This window comes from Lepidochelys kempii, chromosome 2 (genome assembly GCF_965140265.1).
Source record: "Lepidochelys kempii isolate rLepKem1 chromosome 2, rLepKem1.hap2, whole genome shotgun sequence".
Taxonomy (NCBI): Eukaryota; Metazoa; Chordata; order Testudines; family Cheloniidae; genus Lepidochelys; species Lepidochelys kempii.
This window is the reverse complement of record NC_133257.1, coordinates 253,424,443-253,447,977: the sequence shown is the minus strand read 5'-3', so window position 1 is coordinate 253,447,977 and position 23,535 is coordinate 253,424,443. Positions and strand designations below refer to the sequence as shown.

At 44.8% G+C, this 23,535-nt stretch overlaps 1 protein-coding gene across 2 annotated transcripts in view; it reads left to right on the top strand.

Moving 5' to 3' along the window:
- The first annotated feature begins 358 nt into the window (after positions 1-358).
- DPP6 (dipeptidyl peptidase like 6) overlaps positions 359-23,535 on the top strand; it is an 816,817-nt gene continuing 793,640 nt past the window's right edge. Inside the window, exon 1 of one of the 2 annotated variants that reach the window (XM_073334581.1) lies at positions 359-868. In XM_073334581.1, the coding sequence (XP_073190682.1) occupies positions 809-868 (60 nt within the window). In that variant the 5' untranslated portion in view covers positions 359-808. The remainder of the gene's footprint in view (positions 869-23,535) is intronic. The other variant, XM_073334585.1, reaches the window with a different exon arrangement.

Below are 23,535 nucleotides of genomic sequence, written 5' to 3'. Positions count from 1 at the left end.
CCGCACGGGCAAGGCGAGAGGGGTCTGGGTCTGGCTGTAGCCTTGGCGGGGAGCAGCCAGGCGGGAGGGGCTTCGCCAGCGCCTCCCGCCCGTGCTCTCTGTTGCGGCTGCTGCTCACGGGGGTTGGGGGGGCAGGCGCCTGGCAGAGCCTCGCGTGCCACCTCCTGACGGTCCCGGGAAGGGCCGGAGCCCAGCGCGGGAGGAGGCGGGCGCGCGGCGCGCTCGTTAACCCTTGCGCGCCCGGCTCTGAGGCCGTGCCCGGGACGGGAGCGGGGAACACATCCCTGCGGAGCGCTCCCAGCGGGACGGGAGCGGAGGGAGCAGGGCTCTGCCCTCGCCAGGCGGAGGGCGCGGGGGGGGGGTCCCGGCTGGTGCCCCAACGCGCATGACTCGGGGCCTCGGAGCGGGAGCACGTTGGGGAGCGGACAAGGCGGCACCCCGGAGTCTGCCAGCGAGTTGTCTCCTCCTGCTCCCCGCCCTCTCCTCCGCCCGGGGCTCCTCTCACCTCCGGCCTTGTCAGCGGCAGCCGGCGGAGGCTTGCGGGCCGGCCTCTCTTCGGGGGGGGACTTGAAGCGCCCAGGGCTTGCTCCGCAGCCCCCCGCTGCTTGGGCGGCCGGGCCAAGAGGGCGTCCCGAGGGCGGGAAGCCCTGGGGAAGTGCCCCGCCCTGCCGGAGCCCAGCAGCGCCCCCCGCGCCTCCTGCAACTCTCCCAAGTCAGCCCGCGCCGCGCGCCTGCCGGGGCGGAGAGGGCGCTTCGTGCTGCCGCGGAGCGCGCCGGAGCGGAGCCTTCCCAGCAAGCGGCCGCGAAGATGAACCAGACCGCCGGGGTGTCCAACAGCGTCCGCTGCCCCAGCGGGAAGGGGCCAAAGGTAAGGGCAGCTCCGCGGCGCGCCCCGCGTTTGCAGGGGATCGGGCTTCGAACCAGCCCGTTGGGAAAGTTGGGGGTTGGTGCAAAGCAGCGGAGGGCGGGGAGGTGGCATCGGCTTGTGATTCCGGGCACCGTTGTGACAGTAAGACAAGGGCAGTTCGCCGGCCCGGGCTGGCGCTTGGAGCGCTGGCCGCTTTAGACGCGGTGTGCGTTTGTTTTCCCCGAGGAGATGTTTGGGGGAGAGGGGTTTCAGCCGCGCCGCTAGGTCCTTTACTCAGCCCGTCCTCGGCATTAAGAGGTGCTCGAACTGCTCCCATCTGATCACTTCCGCGCAGTGTGCGGCGTGGTCTGCTGATAAATAGCAGCGTCAGTGTTTCCAGAGCGGAGAGCCTTGCTGGAGGGATGAAACTGGGATTTAGCTGCGGGAGGCTGGGTGGGCAACGTGGAAAGCTCCTGAGAAGCTGGAGTTTTGCCTTTCCCGTGTGTCGGTAGCGAAAGCGCTTGTCATTAGCGGGTGTGCGTCCCGCAAGCCAGTGTGCCGCCAACAGTGAAGGGAAACCGTCTCCGGCGAGGAATTATTGCAACCCAGGCAATGCGAGGTACAGCGAGAGGAGGAAATACACGAGCACATGGGGCTGTGATGTGCAGGAACGAGGGGAAGCTCCAGGGAAAGGATCCTGAGTCCGATGAAGTGAGCTGTAGCTCAGGAAAGCTTATGCTCAAATAAATTGGTTAGTCTCTAAGGTGCCACAAGTACTCCTTTTCTACTTGCGAATACAGACTAACACGGCTGCTACTCTGAAACTTTGCTCATAGTTATTCACTGCACAGCCATGAAAACCAAACTCCTCTGTTTTTCATTTAGCCGTTTACGCGAGGAACTCCGGCATCTTGATTTCTGGAGCATCCCTTGCTGTAGCTGCTAGTCACTTCATGCAAAAAAGCACCATCTTAAACTTTCCTAGAGAGACATTGATAATCCATGTGGTGTACTCCGGGTTAGCTGCTTAACATGACTTAAAAGTTTCCTTAACAGAGACAAACGCTGCTAACCATATGCTGTGCTATTTAACCAGGTACAGACACTTTGATTGCAGCATGCCTGCTCTGTTCAGGATAACTTTTCTGATGTTTCCATGTCAGGTTTTCCGGTTTTTGTAAAGAGTTTCAAATACGTGTCTGTAGCTGGAGTTTTGTATTGGATGTTCTGTGATAATGCACAGTTATTTTTCCTTGCATTTTTCAGCACTGAAATCATGTTCTCTCTTCTGGGCTTTATTTCATATAGTTTGATTCAGTACTGATTCTTGCATGTTCTGCAGTTTTGCTTTTTAACTAGTGGAGTTCTGACCCTGCAAGCATGTGTGCATGTTAATCTATCCTGTATCTTAGTTCCCTAGCTGTAAAATGGGGATATTATACTTCCCCTCCCCACAGGAGTGTAGAGAGGATAACCTCCATTCATGATTGAGTTCATGTTCATATTCACATGATGAAAGACCTATAAGTAAGGCTATGATTTAGTTCATGGGTATTTTTAGTAAAAGTCATGGACAGGTCACGGTCAATAAACAAAAATTCATAGCCCGTGACCTGTCCATGACGTGTACTATAAATATCCCTGACTAGATCTTAGCTGGGGATGCGGGGGCGCTGCTCCGGGGGGCTGAGGGGTCGCTGCTGCTGGGGGCCACCGAGGCCAGCGGCACCAGCCGCTGGGGGCCACCCCCAGGGCTGCCTACCCGCGGCTGCTCCTGGGACCACTGCCAGGAGCTGCGGCAGCTTCCGCTCCCCCTGAGACCGCTGCTCGGGTGGTCCCTGGGGCCACCTGAGCAGCAGCCAGTGCAGCCGGCCCTGGGGCTGTTCCAGCAGCACCGGTGCAGCTGTCTGCGGGACTGCTTGAGTGTCTCGCTGAGGAGTCGCTCCAGCAGTGGCCGGTGTGGCTGTCCACAGGGCTGCTTTAGCAGCTGGACCCGGAGCCAGCCTCACCGGCCGCTGCAGAAGTCACAGAAAGTCACGGAATCCATCACTTCCGCAACCTCCACAACAGACCTAGAGCCTTACCTATACATATCTAGAAAAATTAGATGAGCTCACTGAAATGACTAAGTCTTGTAAATATTTTCAAGGCAAGGCCTCCTTTAACACCCCTGTTTTTATTTGCGTGAAAAATATTATTTATTAATTTAATAAATCATATCAAATGCTGGTCTATCATTTATTTAGTGGAGGGGGAAGAGAGTGAGTCCTATTTTTTTGTTCTGCATTTTTCAGTGCCTAGTACAGTGGAGTCCTGGTCCTTGACGGGGCTCCAAGGTGTGATAGTAATACTAATTAATAATACAACAGTTTGACCCAGTAGGTCAAACCCCAGTATACCTACCAAGTAATTCATATAGTTTTAATTTAATTCAAAGACACCTGCAGCATATTTTCAAACATTGTAAGCTGTAGCTATTATTTCCTTTGGAATTGTATTTCTTTTCAAGACAGATGACTGATGATTTAAGCTTTTTAATTAAAACATACAGACTCCATGCGTGACTAATTTTGTTGCAAGGAAGCCCTCCAGAGTTCAGACATAATATCACACAGGAAAGGGATGACAACCTCCTGTCTCTTTAAAATTAGTTAACTTGCCTGGGATGCTAGGTATTGAAGAGCATAGAAGTTTTCATGAAGTTTATTTTTCCTCCCAAGATGTGTTGGCAGACAATGTAGATTCAGTGCCTTAAAAGAAACACGATTGCCAACTTGTTGGGAGCAAGGTCAGGCTGATTCCTGGCTTAGCTGTGTTTTTTCTCTCTCTGCAGAGTAAATCACTCAGATAATAACTTTCCTTTGCAAGATTTACAGCTTTGTATGCTACTCTGAAGCTTTGTATGGTTGCAATGAGCAATGGAGCTAACATTTTAAAGATGGAGATGCTATTAAATGAATTATAAAAGTGAATAGATTGATTCATTGATTGTAGCAATATGTAAGGATCCGCTAAAACCATTTGCATCTTATTGGCAAGACCATTTGACTTCGTTAGCTGGCTTAATAAACATCTGACTTCATGTTACTCACAGTTACCACTGAAAGACTATAACTGGTTGGTACTGGTTTTGAGGAAATATTTTGTATACACATAAAGGGCATATTCTACTTGCTTTATGCCATGTGTGTAACCCCATTGCCTTCACCAGGACAGCTGGTGTGAACAAGATGAGAAGGATTTTTTCCACAATAGTACTCTTTGGGAAACATCCTCTATTTAAGGCTTCCTAAATTTGCAAATACTATGGGTATGGGGTCCACATCTGTTTACAATGAAGTCACTGGGGGAAATCTATAGATTTCAATGGAAGCAAGATTGGACCCAAGTTAGTAAAGTCTATATTAAAGGAAGGATGGTCCAGTAGTTGAGGGTTTAGCTTAGGACTTGAGAGACCTGGATTCAATTCCAATTCCCTGCCCTACCAAACTTTCTGTGTAACCTTGAGCAAGGCATGTTGCCTTTGTAGCTATGCCTACATAGGGAGGGGCAGCCCGTGGCAATGAGTCTCAGAGGCTAGGTCGATGGACTTGCGCTGTGGTGCTAGAAATAGCACTGTAGACTTTGTGGCTTGGGCTCTCAAGTGCACCCCCCTTCCTAAGTTTCAGAGCCTGAGCTGCAATGTCTGCACAGCTATTTTTAGGACCATAGCGCAAGCTTGACTCTGTCACTCCACGCTCTGAGGCTCACTGCCACTTGCTGTGTAGCTGTCCCCTCTGTGCCTTAGTTCCCCATCTGTAAAATGGGATAATGTCACTGCACTGCCTCATGGGCTGTTGTGAGGTTAAATACAATACAGATTGAATCACTCACGTACTGTGGTGATAGGAGGCATGTAAGCAGAGCTAGGCAGGAAATGGGGTTTTCTTATCCTGCGGATATTTTGTAGAATCTGACTTTTTTTTTCCCATCTCAGAATAGGACAATAAGTCAAACTACTGAAAATATTCATAAGCTGATAGCTGAAATGTTTTTCATGTTGGCTCAATCAAATGTTTCATTTTGATTTCAACCTTTTTTATTTAACCTTTTTTTGTTAAGTATAAAAGAAAATAATTTTGAACCAGAAAGCTGGAATTTTTCATTTGGAAATTGTCTGTGCTGGTTTCAGTGAATTAGCATTTTTGATGGAAAAAAAAACAATTTATTGAAAATTTCTCAAGCAGCTCTACCTTAGCTATCTAGAAAATAGAAAGGGATTCTGAAAACTTCCAACAGGAAAGCATTGTACCTGTCACAGATACAAGTAATACCTTCAGTCACTGTCACTGAAAGAAGCTGCGGTGGGGGGGGGAATATATCTGTGTCTTGTTTCCATTGTGCCTTTGACAGGACCTTGTGCGTAGTCAGCTTCACTACTTTGCTGATGGTCAGTGTCACTTCCTGTCTCATGCACTCATGTGATGACTGCATTCTCTAGTGCTGCCTGGAGGGTTGCTCAGGTGCACTCTCTTCCACCGGTCTTTCAAGAGGGAGTTTGGGGCCAGGAGGATTACTCCTTTTCCCACACTCCCTGCATAGAGCTGAAGTGGGGGAGGACTATGGGGGAACTTCCTCCTTCACTCAGTCCCCTGCATAGAGCTTGGGGGAGGGGGCGGCAACCAAAGGCAACCAAACTTCACTCCCCAGTTCCCTGCATAGCGCTGGTGGGTGGGGCTAGGATCACCTTAACTCTTTGCATCTGGACTCATAGCTGGAGTGCAATGGAAAGTCTAATGGGGAGCAGCTGGGGACAGGGTCCTTCTTTCCCTGGCACTCCCCTGCAGATCCCAGAGAGAAGTTCAGAACTAAGAGTGGAGCTTACCTGAATGCCTGGTAGGCAGCAGGCATAGGCACAGATGTATCAGATGTAACAGATGTGGGGAATGGGTATGAGAAGCAGAGTGCTCCTTTCTCACTTGGTGAAGTGCACAGGAACCTTCCAACCATTATCGGGGAGATCAAAAAAAAGTGGGGGGGGGGAGAGAGAAAGAGGTAAATTTAGGACATATTGAGGATGTTCTCTCAGAAACCTCAATTTTTAAAGACATTAGTCCATTCAAAAAGCTCATCTCAACAGTGTCCCTTTAAGGGCCAGATCCTATGCCTTTTGAAGTCAATGGGACACTTTCCATTGTCTTCCCAGCACACTGGGTCAGATCCTATAAATGGCTAGAGTATAAATCCAAATACTGAAAAGGTTTGAAATCACTCACAAATAGAGTAAGCATGAATGATGCATTTTGGTCAAATCTAATAATATTGCATTAAAGTTGAGCAAATGGGAGCTCAAGTGGTGGAAATAGTCACTAAATGCTTCTAGTGGGACACACTGTAGGCTATTGGGGATGTTTACTAAGCATGAGCCATATCTTGGCATTAAAAATATAAGTAACAGGAAAAGTTAGTGCATTAAAGAACTGTGTTTTTTGGACAGCAGTCCAAATTATTGTAACCTGACCACTCTTTAGCAATAAAGAATGCCTATGGATAACAACGAACGATTTATGCAGACTTTGTTTTGAGGAAAAACAACTGTACTAATTAGCAATACCAACTTCTAAAAAAGAGGCTGGAGAAAACAATTAAAGGGTTTTTAAATTGCTTCCTGCCCCTATATGAAGTCCTTGCTCCCTTAAGCTTAGCCTAAATAAGATGTTCAGGACTCAGTGCGCTGTTGGTAACTACCCTATTGCTGTGAAAAGAATACATTTCGTATATAGAATCATAGAATATCAGGGTTGGAAGGGACCCCTGAAGGTCATCTAGTCCAACCCCCTGCTCGAAGCAGGACCAATTCCCAGTTAAATCATCCCAGCCAGGGCTTTGTCAAGCCTGACCTTAAAAACCTCTAAGGAAGGAGATTCTACCACCTCCCTAGGTAACGCATTCCAGTGTTTCACCACCCTCTTAGTGAAAAAGTTTTTCCTAATATCCAATCTAAACCTCCCCCACTGCAACTTGAGACCATTACTCCTCGTTCTGTCATCTGCTACCACTGAGAACAGTCTAGAGCCATCCTCTTTGGAACCCCCTTTCAGGTAGTTGAAAGCAGCTATCAAATCCCCCCTCACTCTTTTCTTCTGCAGACTAAACAATCCCAGCTCCCTCAGCCTCTCCTCATAACTCATGTGTTCTAGACCCCTAATCATTTTTGTTGCCCTTCGCTGGACTCTCTCCAATTTATCCACATCCTTCTTGTAGTGTGGGGCCCAAAACTGGACACAGTACTCCAGATGAGGCCTCACCAATGTCGAATAGAGGGGAACGATCACGTCCCTCGATCTGCTCGCTATGCCCCTACTTATACATCCCAAAATGCCATTGGCCTTCTTGGCAACAAGGGCACACTGCTGACTCATATCCAGCTTCTCGTCCACTGTCACCCCTAGGTCCTTTTCCGCATAACTGCTGCCTAGCCATTCGGTCCCTAGTCTGTAGCGATGCATGGGATTCTTCCGTCCTAAGTGCAGGACTCTGCACTTATCCTTATTGAACCTCATCAGATTTCTTTTGGCCCAATCCTCCAATTTGTCTAGGTCCTTCTGTATCCTATCCCTCTCCTCCAGCGTATCTACCACTCCTCCCAGTTTAGTATCATCCACAAATTTGCTGAGAGTGCAATCCACACCATCCTCCAGATCATTTATGAAGATATTGAACAAAACCGGCCCCAGGACCGACCCTTGGGGCACTCCACTTGATACCGGCTGCCAACTAGACATGGAGCCATTGATCACTACCCATTGAGCCCGACAATCTAGCCAGCTTTCTACCCACCTTATAGTGCATTCATCCAGCCCATACTTCCTTAACTTGCTGACAAGAATACTGTGGGAGACCGTGTCAAAAGCTTTGTTAAAGTCAAGAAACAATACATCCACTGCTTTCCCTTCATCCACAGAACCAGTAATCTCATCATAAAAGGCGATTAGATTAGTCAGGCATGACCTTCCCTTGGTGAATCCATGCTGGCTGTTCCTGATCACTTTCCTCTCATGGAAGTGCATCAGGATTGATTCTTTGAGGACCTTTGAGGATCTATGAGGATGACAAGCTGCTAATTTGTATAGAGTGGAATCCACAAACATACTTTGGTGCCTGAACGCCATATTTACACATCTAAGTCCTGGGTTTAGGCACCTAAGTCCCAGTTTTGGCTCCACTGTGATTCACAAAACTCTCATCAAGCCCTGTGGCCACATAAGCGCACTTGGCGCCTAAGTATTTTCAAGCTCTGGGCAGGCATACTGCTGCTCCCCTTCAGGCATCCGTGCACCTATCTCCCACATAAGCCTCAGAGTGATTCATGAACCAGAGGAAGATTGGTTACCACATACCACTTAGACATTTGGCCACCTATCTCATAGGTGGCCTCTGAGCTCATCTATCAAATTGGGTCCAGTTCAGAAATCCAGCTGTGAGGGGAAGGGGGGAACATTATCTTTTAACTTTTACCCCATTGGTTAGAGCACTTGCTTGGAATATGGGACACCCAGGTTAAACTCCCTCCTCTAAGGCAGAGGAGACATGATTTGAAAAGGGGGTCTCCCACCTGTCTCATGAGTGCCCTAATCACAGGACTACAGAGTTAGAGTGTCTCTCTTTCTCCCTCCCACCCACCCACCCACTCCTCGATGACTGTTCCCCTGTGGATAAATGCTTAATACATCTTGCTGTGTCTACATTAGGGTTTTGAAATATGTTAGTTGGGGAATTTTAAATATATACCTCCTATCCTAGTCTAGTCAGTACCTTAGTAATCACATTTCTGTCTGAACATTTTAACCTATTAATGCGATATTACCGTAACACACTGAGATCTATTTTAGGTTGGATATTAGGAAAAGCTTTTTCACTAGGAGGGTGTTGAAGCACTGGAATGGGTTACCTAGGAAGGTGGTGGAATCTCCTTCCTTAGAGGTTTTTAAGGTCAGGCTTGACAAAGCCCTGGCTGGGATGATTTAGTTGGGGATTAGGTCCTGCTCTGAGCAGGGGGTTGGACTAGATGACCTCCTGAGGTTCCTTCCAACCCTGATATTCTATGATTCGGGCCCCATTGTGCTTGGTGCTGTACACACACATAGTAAGAAACAGTCCCTGCCCTAAAGAGCTTACCATGTAAATAAAACAGTAAGTGGGAGAAATGAGAATTGTAATCCTTATTTTACAGACAGTGAGCTGCGGTTTGGAGATTAAGTGACTTGCCCAAAGACAACAGGAAGTCTGTGACAGAACTAGGAATTGTTTGTTAAAAGTAACACCTAAGGCTACTATAATGACGCATTAGAAACATTTGTTTCGTGTGTGTGTATGTGTGTTTCATTTAATAGTATTTATGTAGAATCAATTTCACTCTTTCCTCTGTACAGTCAGTCAGTTTTCCCACTTGTTTGTTTGGGTCTTTCACATGGCAACAGAGGAGAGAAAAACATGTCAAAAATAGGAAAAAAATGTCCAGAAAACTAAAAAAAATAAAGAATTGACAGCCGGACTCTGGAGGGTCTAATCCTTGACACTGCTTTTATCTTTCTTTTTTTTTCTTTTCCAAATTGATGCTGTCTCTTTAATGAGTAAATATGGGAAATGTGTTTTGCAGCTGTTGATGTAAATTAAAAGAAGTTGCTTTTGTAAGCCTTTTAGGCAGACGTTAATTAATGCTACAATGAGGATTCTAGTATTAATGACGCCTTGTGAGGTTCTTGGCCAGAGCTTCTGTCTCATTTTATTTCAGACTTTAGAGTTTCTGCCCTCTTCATACTTTTCCTTGTAAGATTAGTGTTCATTTTCAGTGAACTTCATAAATGAGTCCCCACTAGCACATATAGGTCAGTTCTTCTATCAGCCTTCCTCCAAACTCCCATTACCATTAATGGGAATTTTACATGCAGAACAATGGCAGATTCAGCCCCGTAAATTGCAAAGAAAGTCTTTAGTCTTCCTTTTAAAAACAAAATAACCCCCTAATATATTTTCTCTTCAAGAGAAGAAGGTGACACCGTAAAACTTACTGGCAACATAAATATCTGCTAGACGCTAAATAACTTTTGAAAGTTAAATGCAATGACTGGCCCATCAATTTGTCTTCCTTTATCAGTCTTTCCAGGTCTTGAACACTCCTGCAAGGGGGGGCAACATGATCTAGTGGACACAGCACTGGACTGGGAGTCATGGTTAGGCCACACCCCTCTCCTTGGCATTTCCTATTGGTTAGTTTAGGCAGCTCCCTGCTTGGTCTGCTGCAGGAGGGCTGGAACCATTTTTATAGTGGGAGTGCTGAGAGCCATTGAACCAAACTGTAAACCCTGTTTATAATGGAAACCAATCCAGGGGGTGCAGCAGCACCCCTAGTTCCAGCACCTATGGTCGGCTGGATTTTGTGAATCCCATTTTTGGGCTCCCAACTCTCCCCCTGTGTTGTATAGGGAGACTGGGTACCTAATTTGCAGTTGTGAATTCCACCAGGTGGCAGGGTTTTTAAACACTGTACAGCAATGCTCTGTGTTGCAGCACCTAAAGGTGCTAGCTAGCACACTAAAATAGCCGTGTAGATGCAGTGGCATAGGCAGTAGGATGGGGTAGCTGCCCAAGTAAGTACCTGCAGTCCCAGGCAGGATGGTATTTGGGCAGCTAACCCATCCCACTGCCTGTATCACTGCACCTACACTGCAGTTTTTCGTGCACTAGCTTGATAAAGCTAGCATGTGTATATGTACCTGAGCTGGGAATGACACCTCCAGTTCGAGTGTTGACATACCCTAAGTCCCCTTTGTGAACCTAGCCCAATGTGTTTGTACAGGGTCTAGTGTAATGGGGCCCTGATCATATTTGGGGCATCAAGGCATTACTATAATACAAATAATAAAAGGTGCTGATTGCGTAGTCCCCTCAACTCCGCCTGACATCAGTAGGAGTGGAGGGTGCTCATGACTGAGCCCTTTAAATCTCCCACCCCAAAGTAATCTTTCAGGAATACATTAGTGAGCCAATGTAACAATGAATGGGAAAGAAACTTAGAATGAGTCTGTATCCAGCCTGATGCAGGGGTTCATGAACTGTGGGGCTTAGAGCTGGGCAGGGGTTGGAAGGGTTAAGCACAAACTTTCCTTGAATTTCTTTCCCAAACAGGTTTAGAACTTTTTTTTTTCCCACTAGCACTGTTTTTTAATATTTTGCGTGGTGCAGTATAAAGGGAGCGAGGCGCTCCTTGTCCCTGGCCTTTTCACCCTCCGTGTGAGAGCTACCCAGAGCTTGGGTTGCTGTTACCTCCAGGCTCTGCCAAGTGGGTTGTAATGGGGAGAGGGATGGTGCTCGCTTCAGCTCCGGCAGTTAATGTATTACTGCCTGCTTCAAGCACACATCCGCTCTTGGGTGAGTGTATCACTGAACTGACCTCTGACCCAAGGGGGTGAGAGAGACCTCCGTGTATGTATCGCTGAAGTTGCATGTCAGGTCAGCGTTGGGAAGATTGCAGTGCTATTCTGGTCTGTGTATATCCGTGGGTGCTGATATCTGCTGCTGGTTTTCATCATTAATGAGAGATAAACACATCATAAAATTTTATTGGGTGTTCGTGCTAACAAAATTAGCTAACAGTTGGTGCTTTAAAAACCCAGGCAGAGCACCATCACTAGAATATGCAATGGCTTTTTAACTAGCATACAGCAGAGAGCAAATGTCTGAGAACCTAATATGATGTAACAGATTTATATTTTTATCTTATTAGTTAAAACAGGTGAATGGAAATTCAAGAAAAATCTTACTACATATGCACAAATTAAGCGGCTTTTATCAGATTAAAAACTCCTTAAAGGAGCTCAGTCATTAAATAACTATGAGCTGTATTAAAGTAGTGATGTTAACTTGTAATATCGAGAGTAGTGCACTACTCAAAAATAAACTAGCCTACCAACTTCAGTACTCAAACACTAAAATCAAATAACGTGAAGAAGATTTATTTTAGCATTTAAATGATTTTATGTCCCCATAAGCCAAAAATGATATGCTGTGAATATAATATGGGTCATCTAGGGCCAGTACCATTGACTTCATTGGGAATCAGACTGGTCCCCTAAGCTATGGGGGCGGGGGAGAGGGAGAGAAAGGTGACTTCATTTCAGACTCCTTTCCTTGGTCACTGGAATGTGGTTGGGTCATTTTGATATCAATGTTCTATCAAGAGGGGAAAGATTTATTTATTGAAACTTCACCAATGCTGGGCCCTTTTATTCTCAGTGAATATGCTGTCTGGATAGAGTTTGATTTTTAATCTCTAAATTGTGAAGAGACTCTATAGTTCTTCATTCCCACCTTAAACAACAGGTAACTCCACACAGGTGGGTCAACCTTTTTTTCTGTGGATAAAGTAGTCTGAGTATTAGTTAACTTGCACTGAGTAAGGTGCAGGTGGGTGTCTCCGTCTATGGGTCTGGGTATTTGTACGGCTGTCATCTCAATAGTGTCAGAGAAGAAGGATGGCCTTGTGGCTAAGGCATTGGGCTGTGATGTGAGTGTTGGGTTGATTCCTGGCATTAGGACAGTCTTCCCCAGAGACTGGGTAAGTCACTTAGACCAGTGGCTCTCAACCTTTCCAGACTACTGTACCCCTTTTAGGAGTTGGATTTGTCTTGCATACCTCAAGTTTCACCTCTCTTAGAAACTACTTGCTTACAAAATCAGACATAAAAATAAGAGTCACAGCACACTACTACTGAAAAATTGCTTACTTTCTCATTTTTACCATACAATTATAAACTAAATCAATTAGAATATACATGTTGTGGTTACATTTCAGTATATAGAGCAGTATAAACAAGTCCTTGTATGACATTTTAGTTCGTACTGACTTTGTTGGTGCTTTATATGTAGCCTGTTGTAAAACTAGGTAAATATCTAGTTAAGTTGATGTACCTTGGTTGAGAACCACTGACCTAGAGTCTAATTCTGCACCATTGAATCAGTGGGAGTTTTGCCATTCCAGGATTGGGGCCATTATCTGTGCTTCATTTTCCCAGTCATAAAAAATAGGGATGATAATATTTACTTTGTCTGTTTGCATTGTAAGTTATTAGGGGCAAGGATTATCTCTTCCAGTACCTAGCTCAATAGAGCCCTGATCCCAGCTGTGACCAGGTGGTACTACTGTAATATAAAATAATACAAATCTGAGCACCTCACACACCTTAAGGTCATTAATTAAGGGCATATAGTCTTTTTTTTTTTTAAGGGAAAAAAACACCTAGAAGGGACAGAAATACATACAAATGTGCACAAAATATGCATAGGAAGTTTCCATGTGTCATGCCATCAGATATACAGAAAGATATAAGTTGTAGCAAACCAAAGGTATGTTCCCTGTGAAAACCCCAGAGAGCTGAAACCTGCAGATCATGGGCTGGGGAAGATCTTAAGCACTGTGATCCTTCAGGTGTGTCTGCAAATTGAAAAGGAGGCAGGGGATCAATGTGTTTGAGCCCCTTACTGTGTGAGGTCAACAAACTCTCACATGTTTGTAGATGGCCTTTCTGTGCTTGGTATTCCAGAGACTTTGCTGAGAATAATTTGCTGCTACCCAAGGCAGCAGTAACTTGCAATGTATTTTTTCTTTTAGTGAGTTAGGCTGTGCTTGCAGGTTGCTAACTCACGTACTTTGGCTTTTCTCTGACTTCTCCCTAGACATCACAGACGCATCCTCATGGTTGCAAATTTTGGGCTGGATATCTTATTAAAGTAGGAACTTGCTCAATGTGGCATCATCCCAAATCTGAGGTTTTAAGACTCACATGAGCTTTTGGGATGGAGTATCTGCCCTGCTCATCTGAACCTATGGAAACCTATGACTTTACACAAAAAAACAGAATAATAAACATTCAATAACTGCTACTCCACTCTAATATTATGATTTGTATTGAACTAGCCCCTAGGAGTCCCAGTCATGGGCCAGGACCTGACTGTGTGGCTGTACAAACACAGAAGAAAAAGATGGTCCCTGCTCCAAAGAGCTTAGTCAAAGCTAGTTTTGATTTGTTTGCTGGTTTGTTTTTTCATGTGCTTATACCTTAGTCACCTGAATTAAGCAGCATCAAAGTAAATATTACCAAACCGCACAAGCATGAATAGCACATCTGCTAACCTTTCATTCCCTCGTGTGGTGTTCATCACAGCTTCTTCCCTCTTCCTGCTCTACCTCCGCTGTATTTTCATGGCAGGGGTGGACGCTGCATATGCTACTTCTAATGAAGTATTTTAAAAGTGAATTTAGCCTTTGTGAATATAGTGAAATTAGTCTTGCTTCTCCACAGAACAGGTATCCTTCCCCAGCTGTCCTGATGATACCCCTCAATCTTGACTCGGAGGTGCCTTTGGGGCCCCTCTAGAAGGTGTAGTTCAGTCTCCATTCCATTTTAGTCGGTGTGGCCTGTAATGAGAGGGTTTTGTTTGTGTGTGTGTCATTTACTGCTTGCAAAAGGCCCTAGATGGACAGCCTCAGAGAGAGGAATGTTCTTTTTTCTACCACAGAAACAGCACAGCCAGCAACAACTGTAGCTACTCCACACTGCCGTGGCAATGCGTCTAACTCTTGACCCGGAAAGACTGCTAATAGATACCTGTTCACTAGGCACTGGACTGATACTGTCACATTTCTTCTCCCATAGAATACGGATAGGCCTCACAACTCTTGGTCACTCCTGACCTGGGCCCTTTAAGATGCCTCCAATTGGACATCCAGAAAAGCAAGGCACCTAAAATTACTTGTCACTCTTGGAAATGTTGGGCCTGTTCTAGCCAGTGATCTAGGTGAAAGACTCCACAGGCTGCTGTTTACTAGCTGTTTCAAAGACTCTATTTCTGACAATGCTTTGAGTGGATTTTTTCTTGCAGATGAATGGAAGACTCCAGTGCATTACTATGACTTTAATGCAATGAACTAAATGTTATGTGAGCTCACCTTATTATGATAAAAATATCTTGTTTGAAATTACACCTTTGACACGAGGACTATAAGTAACCTTCAATTATTAGCCTTCCTCAGCCAAGTATTTTTCATGTTGTGGTTTCAGTGTATTTTACAGTTGATTCTACCCTGAGAAATTTCGATTGCTGACCGACATTGACACACAAAAGATTAGAGACTTCTCCTTTTTATGCAATGGGGATTTACGTGTCTTACTCCCATTAATGTTAATGGAGCAACACACCTAAATCTGATGTTCATGGATAGGAGAGAATAGCCACTAAAGCTTTTTCAGAGTATAAAGCATAATGTTTATTAAAGAACTGGTAAATGAAAACTATGCTTCCTGGCACTTATATTTCGGTGATTGTACAAAAATGAGGCCTCCAGCCCCTTAAATTGTAGTTTGCAGTGACATTACCACAAATCACTTAATTTGTTTCAACACTCATCTATTCTAACTTCCTTGTAGGCATTTATTTGGATGGTCTCCATATCAGAATCCGCATCTGAGCACAAATATCAATGTGTTAGCCATGAGCTGTCACTTGCAGGTTGTTAACTCATGTACTTTGACTTTTCTCTGACTTCTTCCTTGACATCACAGACACATCTCTATGTTTACAGTTTTGGGCAGGGTATCTTAATAAAGCAGGAACTCATTCAATATGGCACCATTAAAATCTGAGATTTTAAGAATCTTATGAGCTTTTTTGACAGAGTTGTTTTAGGTCCTATCTCCAGCAAGGAACGTGATATATTTTTTTGAGCTTGTAAACATTCACAACACTTAATGTATGCAGCTGAGAAATATCTACTTCTTGCAAAAGCTAAAGAGACAGATGCACCCAGATATTGAGATGAAAAGAGAAGATGTAAGTGTAATCAAAGCGGAGTCCTATGTGCAAACCGGGATATATGAGCCCGAACCCTGTTCCACTCCAGATATAGGAAAGTCAATATGCGTGTAATTTTCAATAATACAACATAGTTCAAGCACCCATCAATGCATGTCAAAAAAGAGAACCATGATGCAACTGGGAAGAGGACTTGAGCACTGGACTGGAATTTGGGGAACTTTGGTACTATTCCCAGTTCTGCCACTCACCTGCTGGGTCGTGACAAGCAGTGACGTGACTTGCCCAAGCTCACCCAGCATGCTGTTGTTAGAGTCAAGAATAGAACCCAGGTCTTTTCAGTTCCGTTCCAGTCCAGTGTGCTAGGCCACAGTGCATTCCTATGTATTGCTTAAAACGTGACTCAGGACTTTCAGCAATTTTATCCTAGATATCTGTGACTACTTTGTCTGTCCCACTCCCTCGCACACACTTTAGCCCACCTTGCATGTGAAGAGGGGCCCTAACTCAGGGCAGGATTGCGCCTCTCTGTGTATCTCTGTATTTGGCTACCTTTGTTTTAAATTGATAGTGACTGCTACTGAGTGCTCTTCTAATGAAAAACAAATGTGCTAAAATTAATATACTGAGCACCATGGCTTTCCTTTTTTAAACTAGAATTACGATTTAGCTTTTTTTTGTTTGCATGTTTGTTGTGATAAAGCCATAACTCGCCCCACTCCTTTCCCCCTCATGACAAATAACCAGCCTTGATCATAGCTGATCACAAAGCTGTCCCTTTTATTATTTTTGTCAGATACTCAGCGTAAAAGCTTTAGTGTTTTTGCAGTTCTGTTTACTTGTGGTGTTATATTTAGCAACTGTTTTTTGTTTTTTTGTTTATTTCCAAGAAGAGGGTCTATATCGGGCTCACTTCTTTCCTCGGTTGTTTAACATATATCTTGCCATTTTCTGCATAATTACAGTGAATGGCCAAGATTTTCAAAAGTGACTGATTTTTGAGGTCTTTGGTGTTTTGCCTCCCCAACCTGAGGGGAGCCTGTGTAGAGGAGACAAGGTGAGAGAGATAATATCTTTTATTGGACCAACTTCTGTTGGTGGAAGGAACAAGTATTCGAGCTAGACAGAGTTCTTCTTCATGTCTGAGGAAGGAAACTAGAGTCCAAAGAGGGTCTGATTTCCAGAAAGTGCTGAGCCTCACACCTTGTGAAAATCAGGCCCTTTTAAATGAGTTAGGCAGCCAAAATGTAAGGAGTTAAGTACCTAACCACCTTTATAAATCTGGCCTTTATCTCTCTTGAAAAATCTTGGCGAATGTGTGTGGATTGTTATTAACCATTTGGTTGGTTGATTTATTGCATTAAGAGAATTTGTTGCGTCCATTTTAACAAAAAACAAATGTTCATTCTTGACATTTCCTCCTGAGGAAAGTTCAGTTTTTGAGTGTTTGGGTATCTCTTACAGGTGCAATTTATCTGTCAAAGCTGTTTTCATTATGCATTTCCCGCTGCCTGGCAATTTTTTTTTTTTTTTTTTTTGCTGCTAACAAAGGACATTTTAGATCAAGGCCACTAACTAATTGTGTAAAATGCATGCAGGAATGCCAAAGAATTTGAATAGAGTATTTCTCCTTAAAATGTGTGTGTTTTAACAGCATATGGCTTGCAAGAGTGTATATACATTTTGGTTAGCTAGGTGCATAATTACCTGTTTCTGGACTATAAGCAGCTTTCTTATTACAAATTGAGATTAGGATTCCAGTTCCCTAAGGTCCAAATCTTTTTGCTCAGAGCAGTACTGCTCAGGATGCAACAGAAGTGCTGTACTTCTGCTGTGTGGTGGGAGGAGGCAGCATGTGAGATGTTTACACTCAGGGCTTTCATGGACTACCTCACTGCTGCACTCTGCAACAGACCTCTAACCCCTAGCTGAAGAGCCTGGAAATGGGTCCTAGTCTGCCCCAAACCAGAAGGTCTTAGTCTTACATAGCAGCCTTTGTGTAGTCCTCTTCAAACACTGCATTTCTGGGGGATATTTTATACATGCAAAATATTCCGTGAACCAGCTGCAATAAAAATTCACAAAAGCTGCCTCAGACACAGAGTCAACAGGGAGGTCTCTGCCTACATGTGATTTTTTTTTTTCAAACATCTTTCCACTAACTTGGAAGTCCAAATACAAAACGCAGAGCATGGAGATATGTGGATTTGTGACACATTGTACAGAACTGTCTAAGGTCTATAAAGCAATGAATGAATGACTGACTTCAATCAGTGTAGTTGTTTACTGTGATATGTATAACATGTATTCTTTGTTTAATAAATAATCTAAAGTAATATTTCAATACGTGACTGATATGGTAGAAATTAGAGCTGGGCTTGAGCTAAAAAGTTCAGCTCCGGGAGTCAGAGGTGTTCAAGGCGGGGATAGTGGTTTGGCCAGTGATAGTCATGGGGGCCCAGTGCAGACAAAGTCAAAAAACCAAGTGTCCAGCCTGGTCCTCTCTGATTCAGTTTAGTGCTGCTTTACAGTGTTCTCTGAAGCAGGGAGGATTTCCCCCCTCAAAACTGTCTCTCCTTGCAGTGTGCAGCCTTCTCACTGAACACTTACAGAAGTTAAGTTAGTTGCTCCTTTAAAGAGACAACACTCTGCAGCTCATTCATTTAACTAGGGTTTGAGTAACACTTTTATTTCAGTCACATTACTGAATTGGTTTATTGTAAAAGTGAAACAAGTGTATTAAATAAAAAGTCCTAGGTTTTAAGTGATAGCAAATATAAGGAGCAAAGGCAGAAAGGATTACAAACAAACAACAGTAAAAATATGCTTTTAAGACTAAAGTCTGCTTTAAACACATTAGAATCTTTGAACAAAAGAATTGTTTCCCAATAAGTCTCTTTTCAATCATGGCTGATCAGACCCTTGAGCCAGGACCCAACACACGGCACTCAAAGCGCCGGGCTCTTTGACTCGTCTGGTGAGGGGTAATTTAGGGGTTCACTCCCTCTCTCTTTATAGTCCAGTAAACCTTTGAAATGTATTCTTCTGAAATGTATCCTGGGGATGCCTTGCTGTTCGGTGTATACTCCATGCTGTCTTCGCCCCCAGAGGTGATTTTTGTAATGAAAATGTTCTTTTCCTGCAACCTCTGGTACAGATGAATAGCCCACTGAATTTGGCCACACCTGCTTTGAGGTGTTGCCCTCTTTCATTTGTCTGAAGAAAACCTGTTTATCAACGCCCCCTGACATGCCTTGTTTAAACTCATTTTAGTCACATTTCCACCATATTACTATGAAGTTCTTTCTGGGTTTACTCTAAATATATCAAGCAAAAATATTAATGATCAGTGAGGTTTTTAGTTTTCCAGTGATATTATGCGCCACCGTTTGGGTATATATCATGACAACAGTGTGTTAGGTGTAGTGAGTATGTCACGCCTGACAAGAATTGCTGACAGACTAGTGAACCACCAACAGGCCTGTGTGTGTCAGGGTTGTACCACACTGTCTCCACACAGGAAAGTGTTAGTCTGTCCTTTAGGCCATGCCCATTGTATGTTTTCCCAAAGCCATTTCCTATTACAGTCATGGCCTCTGGGTAAACAAGTTTAGGCTCTTTGTCTGGTACTGATGGCTGTTGTGTATGTGTTGCTCATCAGAGCTAACTTGGAAGAGGCAGACTTCAGCAGTTGCTGGAGCCTGTTTTAACTTTAGAGTGTGATCATCTATTAACATTTGGTGCAATGCTTCAGCTTGTCTCAGTGGTGAACGGGCTATCGCTCTATCTTGCTGGAAACTCCTGACGGTGGAGTTCTGTTGGACAACCCTGAAGTTCCTCTCCAGCATGTGCAGTTAGTTCTTGCCCCATTTAACTCAGCTGTGATGTTCCTAATACCACTCTAGACCAGGGGCGGGCAAACTTTTTGGCCTGAGGGCCACCTCAGGTTTCTGAAATTGTATGGAGGGCCGCTTAGGGGAGGCTGTGCCTCCCCAAACAACCAGGCATGGCCCAGCCCCCGCTGCCCCATCCACCCCCTCCTCTCATTCCTGACTGCCCCCCCAGGACCCCGCCTCATCCAACCACCCCTTCTCCCTGACAGCCCCTGCCTGCCCACTGCTGCCCCATCCAGCCCCCCCCCCCTCCGCTTCCTGACAGCCCCTTGGGACCCCTGCCACCATTCAACTCCCCTGTTCCCCACCCTCTAACCACCCCGACCCCTATCCACACCCCCGCCCCTATCCACCATGCTGAACTTCCCTGCCCCCTATCCAACCCCTCTGCCCCCTGACCGCGCTGCCTGGAGCACCGGAGGCTGGCAGCACTACAGCCTTGCCTCCTAGAGCGCCAGGGTAGGCAGCCATGCCACCCGGCTGGAGCCAGCCATGCCACCGCGCAGCACAGAGCACCGGGTCAGGCTGCGGCTCTGCAGCTGTGCTGCCCAGCAAGAGCTCGCCGCCCCGCCACCCAGAGCATTGCGTGTGTGGCACCGTGAGCTGAGGCTGCAGGGGAGGGGCCAGGGTTTAGCCTCCAGGGCCAGGAACTCAGGGGCTGGGGCAGGCTGGGCCTGATGTGGCTTGCAGGCCGTAGTTTGCCCACCTCTGCTCTAGACCCTCTCTTACTATTGCTCTTAACACACCAGTATGGAAAGATGAAAAACTTGCCCTCTTCCATATAGACATTTACAAAGCCATGACCTATTCATTGTGTTGCCCTTATAATGCCCAGTCCAGCTGTCATAGAAGCAAATGGACAAAGTCCTCTGACAATGGGAGTAGGTTCAGGACCACCTTTTCTAGTCACACTTTTTTCATGCAAAGGACAGAATTAAGACATAACTACAAAAATCTTGTGATTATCTGGCTCCGATCCTGAAATTTCATGTGGGGGGGTGGGGAGGATGAGAGGATTGCTGAGACCGCTCTGAGCCTGAAGGCAGCAGGACTCTGATAGCACAGCACTCTATACATGGTTAAGAAACTGCAGGATTCGGGCCTTAACATCTCTCCTAAATGTTGGCACTCAATCTGAGCATTAACTCTGTGCAACCAGCTTAATTTTACAAGAAAACAATTGCAGCATGCAGTACAGTCATGCACACCTTTCTCAGGGGCAAAAAGAGCAGACCACCACAAAACTAGGTCCCATAAAAGAGAAAAATATTTTATTGCTGGATGGTGGGAAATTGTAGAAGTATAATTAGAGAGATAGTCTGACTCTGGAAGCAAAGCCTTAGATTGTACCACTGAATGCAGTCAGATCCTCAAGAAGCAATATCCATAAGGCATCGTAACACTATTCCAACACTTTCTACACATTGTATTGTAGATAATATACACTAAGTGGGATGACTTGTTAGACTACAGCTGCCACATAAAATCATAGAAATGTGATGTATCAGAATGAAGTATATACACCTGCTAAGATCAGAGCTGAATTTGGCCCATTGATTTGACTCCAGTTCTGCATTTGCTAATGTGAACAAAGCTTCTAACACAATTAATAATATGCAGTTAATACAGGGCCAGATTCACCTTGGGTTTTTGCCAGCTTCAACTGGGATAAATCCTAGCACAAATTACCAGCAGTGGAAAGTCCACCAGTGACAGGGGAGTGGCAGCCTCCTTTCTGCAGGTCAGAGGGGTGGTCATCCTTTTCTTGTCACATCCCTGTGGTGGTGGTCTTGTCTTCACATAGGACTAAATGATGGCATTTAGTTACTGGCCTGATGTAGGAGTAGTATCCAGACCATAATAGAATGCATGGTGTGATCTGAATGCAAAGCCATTCCCTGGCATGTGTTTCCAACAGAAATTTAATTTCTTTGCTATTTTTTTTCATTGGCCCACTTAAACCCATCTACATCTGCCTTAACCATGGGGGGCCAGCAGCCAGACATTGGGAAATGTGCTAGCATATTTAAAATTTACTCCTGCTGCAAAAGAACCCTTATACATTTCTGACTGTTAATTATAAGAAACTACTTTGATAGCAGCAAAAATAAATTAACTGTTCTCTTACCTCTCAACACGTGGCATTGAACTTGTCATTGTGTACAAATGCATATCTTAATACAGTTTGATCACAAAGTGGAATAAATGGCTAAGAATAGGCTGTTGTAAATGAGCCTATGAAAACCTGAAAACAATATTTGGAACTCAGTTTCTGTTGGAGTTAATGAGCATAGTGCTATAAATATCCAATTCCCATGAATCTGAGAAATGAAATATGTAAGGGTGTCAGTATTATGAGGGGCATATTTATTCAGGCTGCTGATTGCATGATATTAGCACCTAGAGGCCCCTCCTAAGATCAAGGTCTCAGTGTTCTGTAGGTGCTTTTTAAAACACAAGCCCCTGTTTTGAAGAGTATACAATTTAATATCAAAGATAAAGGATGGAAGAGAGATATGAAGTAACTTGCCCAAGGACTCACCCAAGCTCCCAGAGTAAGTCATTGGCAGAGCCAGAAAAAGGAACCCAACTCTTCTTCCCAGTGTAGCGTTCTAGCCCTTAGACCATGCTGATTGTCTTCAAGAACTTCTTTTTTTTGTGTATATAATATCTTCTACACTTTCCACAGTATGTATCCGCTGAAGTGAGCTATAGCTCACAAAAGCTTATGCTCAAATAAATTGGTTAGTCTCTAAGGTGCCACAAGTACGCCTTTTCTTTTTGCGAATACAGACTAACAGGGCTGTTACTGAAACCAATAACTACTGTGAAGCTTAGGACATTGGTACCCAAACTGTTATTCTTGGACTATTTGTACTCCATGGAGCTTTATTGGTAATCATGGAGATCTGGCAAGTCACATGTACTGTCTCTTCCTTGCTTCCCAGTGCTTCTATAGGCATCAGTGCAGAATCTATAGATGACCTATAAATGTAGCAAGAAGCAAGGAGGAGAGGGCAGCTGGATATGAATCTTCTCCTCCATTGCATTTCTGAACGCTTTATAGATTTGAAAAGGAGCTCTTCTCTGTGAGAATATTGGATTTGCCATTCTGGCACATTATTCCATCATATTCACTATCCTTGCTTTGGCAGTGACCATTACCTGACACTCCAGAGGAAGGCAACATATCCCATGTTATTCGTGTGGCTAATGGTGCAGAGGCCCACGTGGAGGGGAAAGAAGCCCTGCCGATTGCTGCAGAAAGTAGGGAAACAACCAGACATGGAAGGCCTGATTACAATGGCTTTGGCATTCATACCTACTCATAGTAATAGACCTAAATTACCCAGTGCCCAGCAATATTAATGAGACTCTGATCCTGCATGGAAGGGAGAATACACCTCATACAGTCTGCTTGAGGAGCTTAAAATACATTTTGTTCTGAGCCTGTAGGATTGCTCATACCAGGGTAAACCACTGGCAAGGTGGGTTACAGGATCCCGTCTGTACCTGATCTTCAGAAGAGATGAATCTGGGATTACTGCCCCAGCCGGAAAGTATTGGCTCTTTAACACAAGATATAGCCACTCAAAGAATTAGACTTTAAGACCAGAAGGAACCATCATGATCATTTAGTCTGACCTCCTGCAGGCCACAGAACCTCACCCACCTACTCCTTTAATAGATCTAACACCTCTGCCTGAGTTACTGAAGTCCTCAAATGATAAACACGTTAAAGTACAGCAAATCCACCATTTGTACTAGTTTAAACCTGCAAATGGCCTATGCCCCATACAGCGGAGGAAGGCACAAAAACCCAGAGTCTGTCAATCTGACCTGGGGAAAAATTCCTTCCTGACCCCAAATATGGTGATCAGTTAGACCCTGAGCATATTACCAAGACCCACCAGACAGACACCTTGCAAAAAATTCACTGTAGTA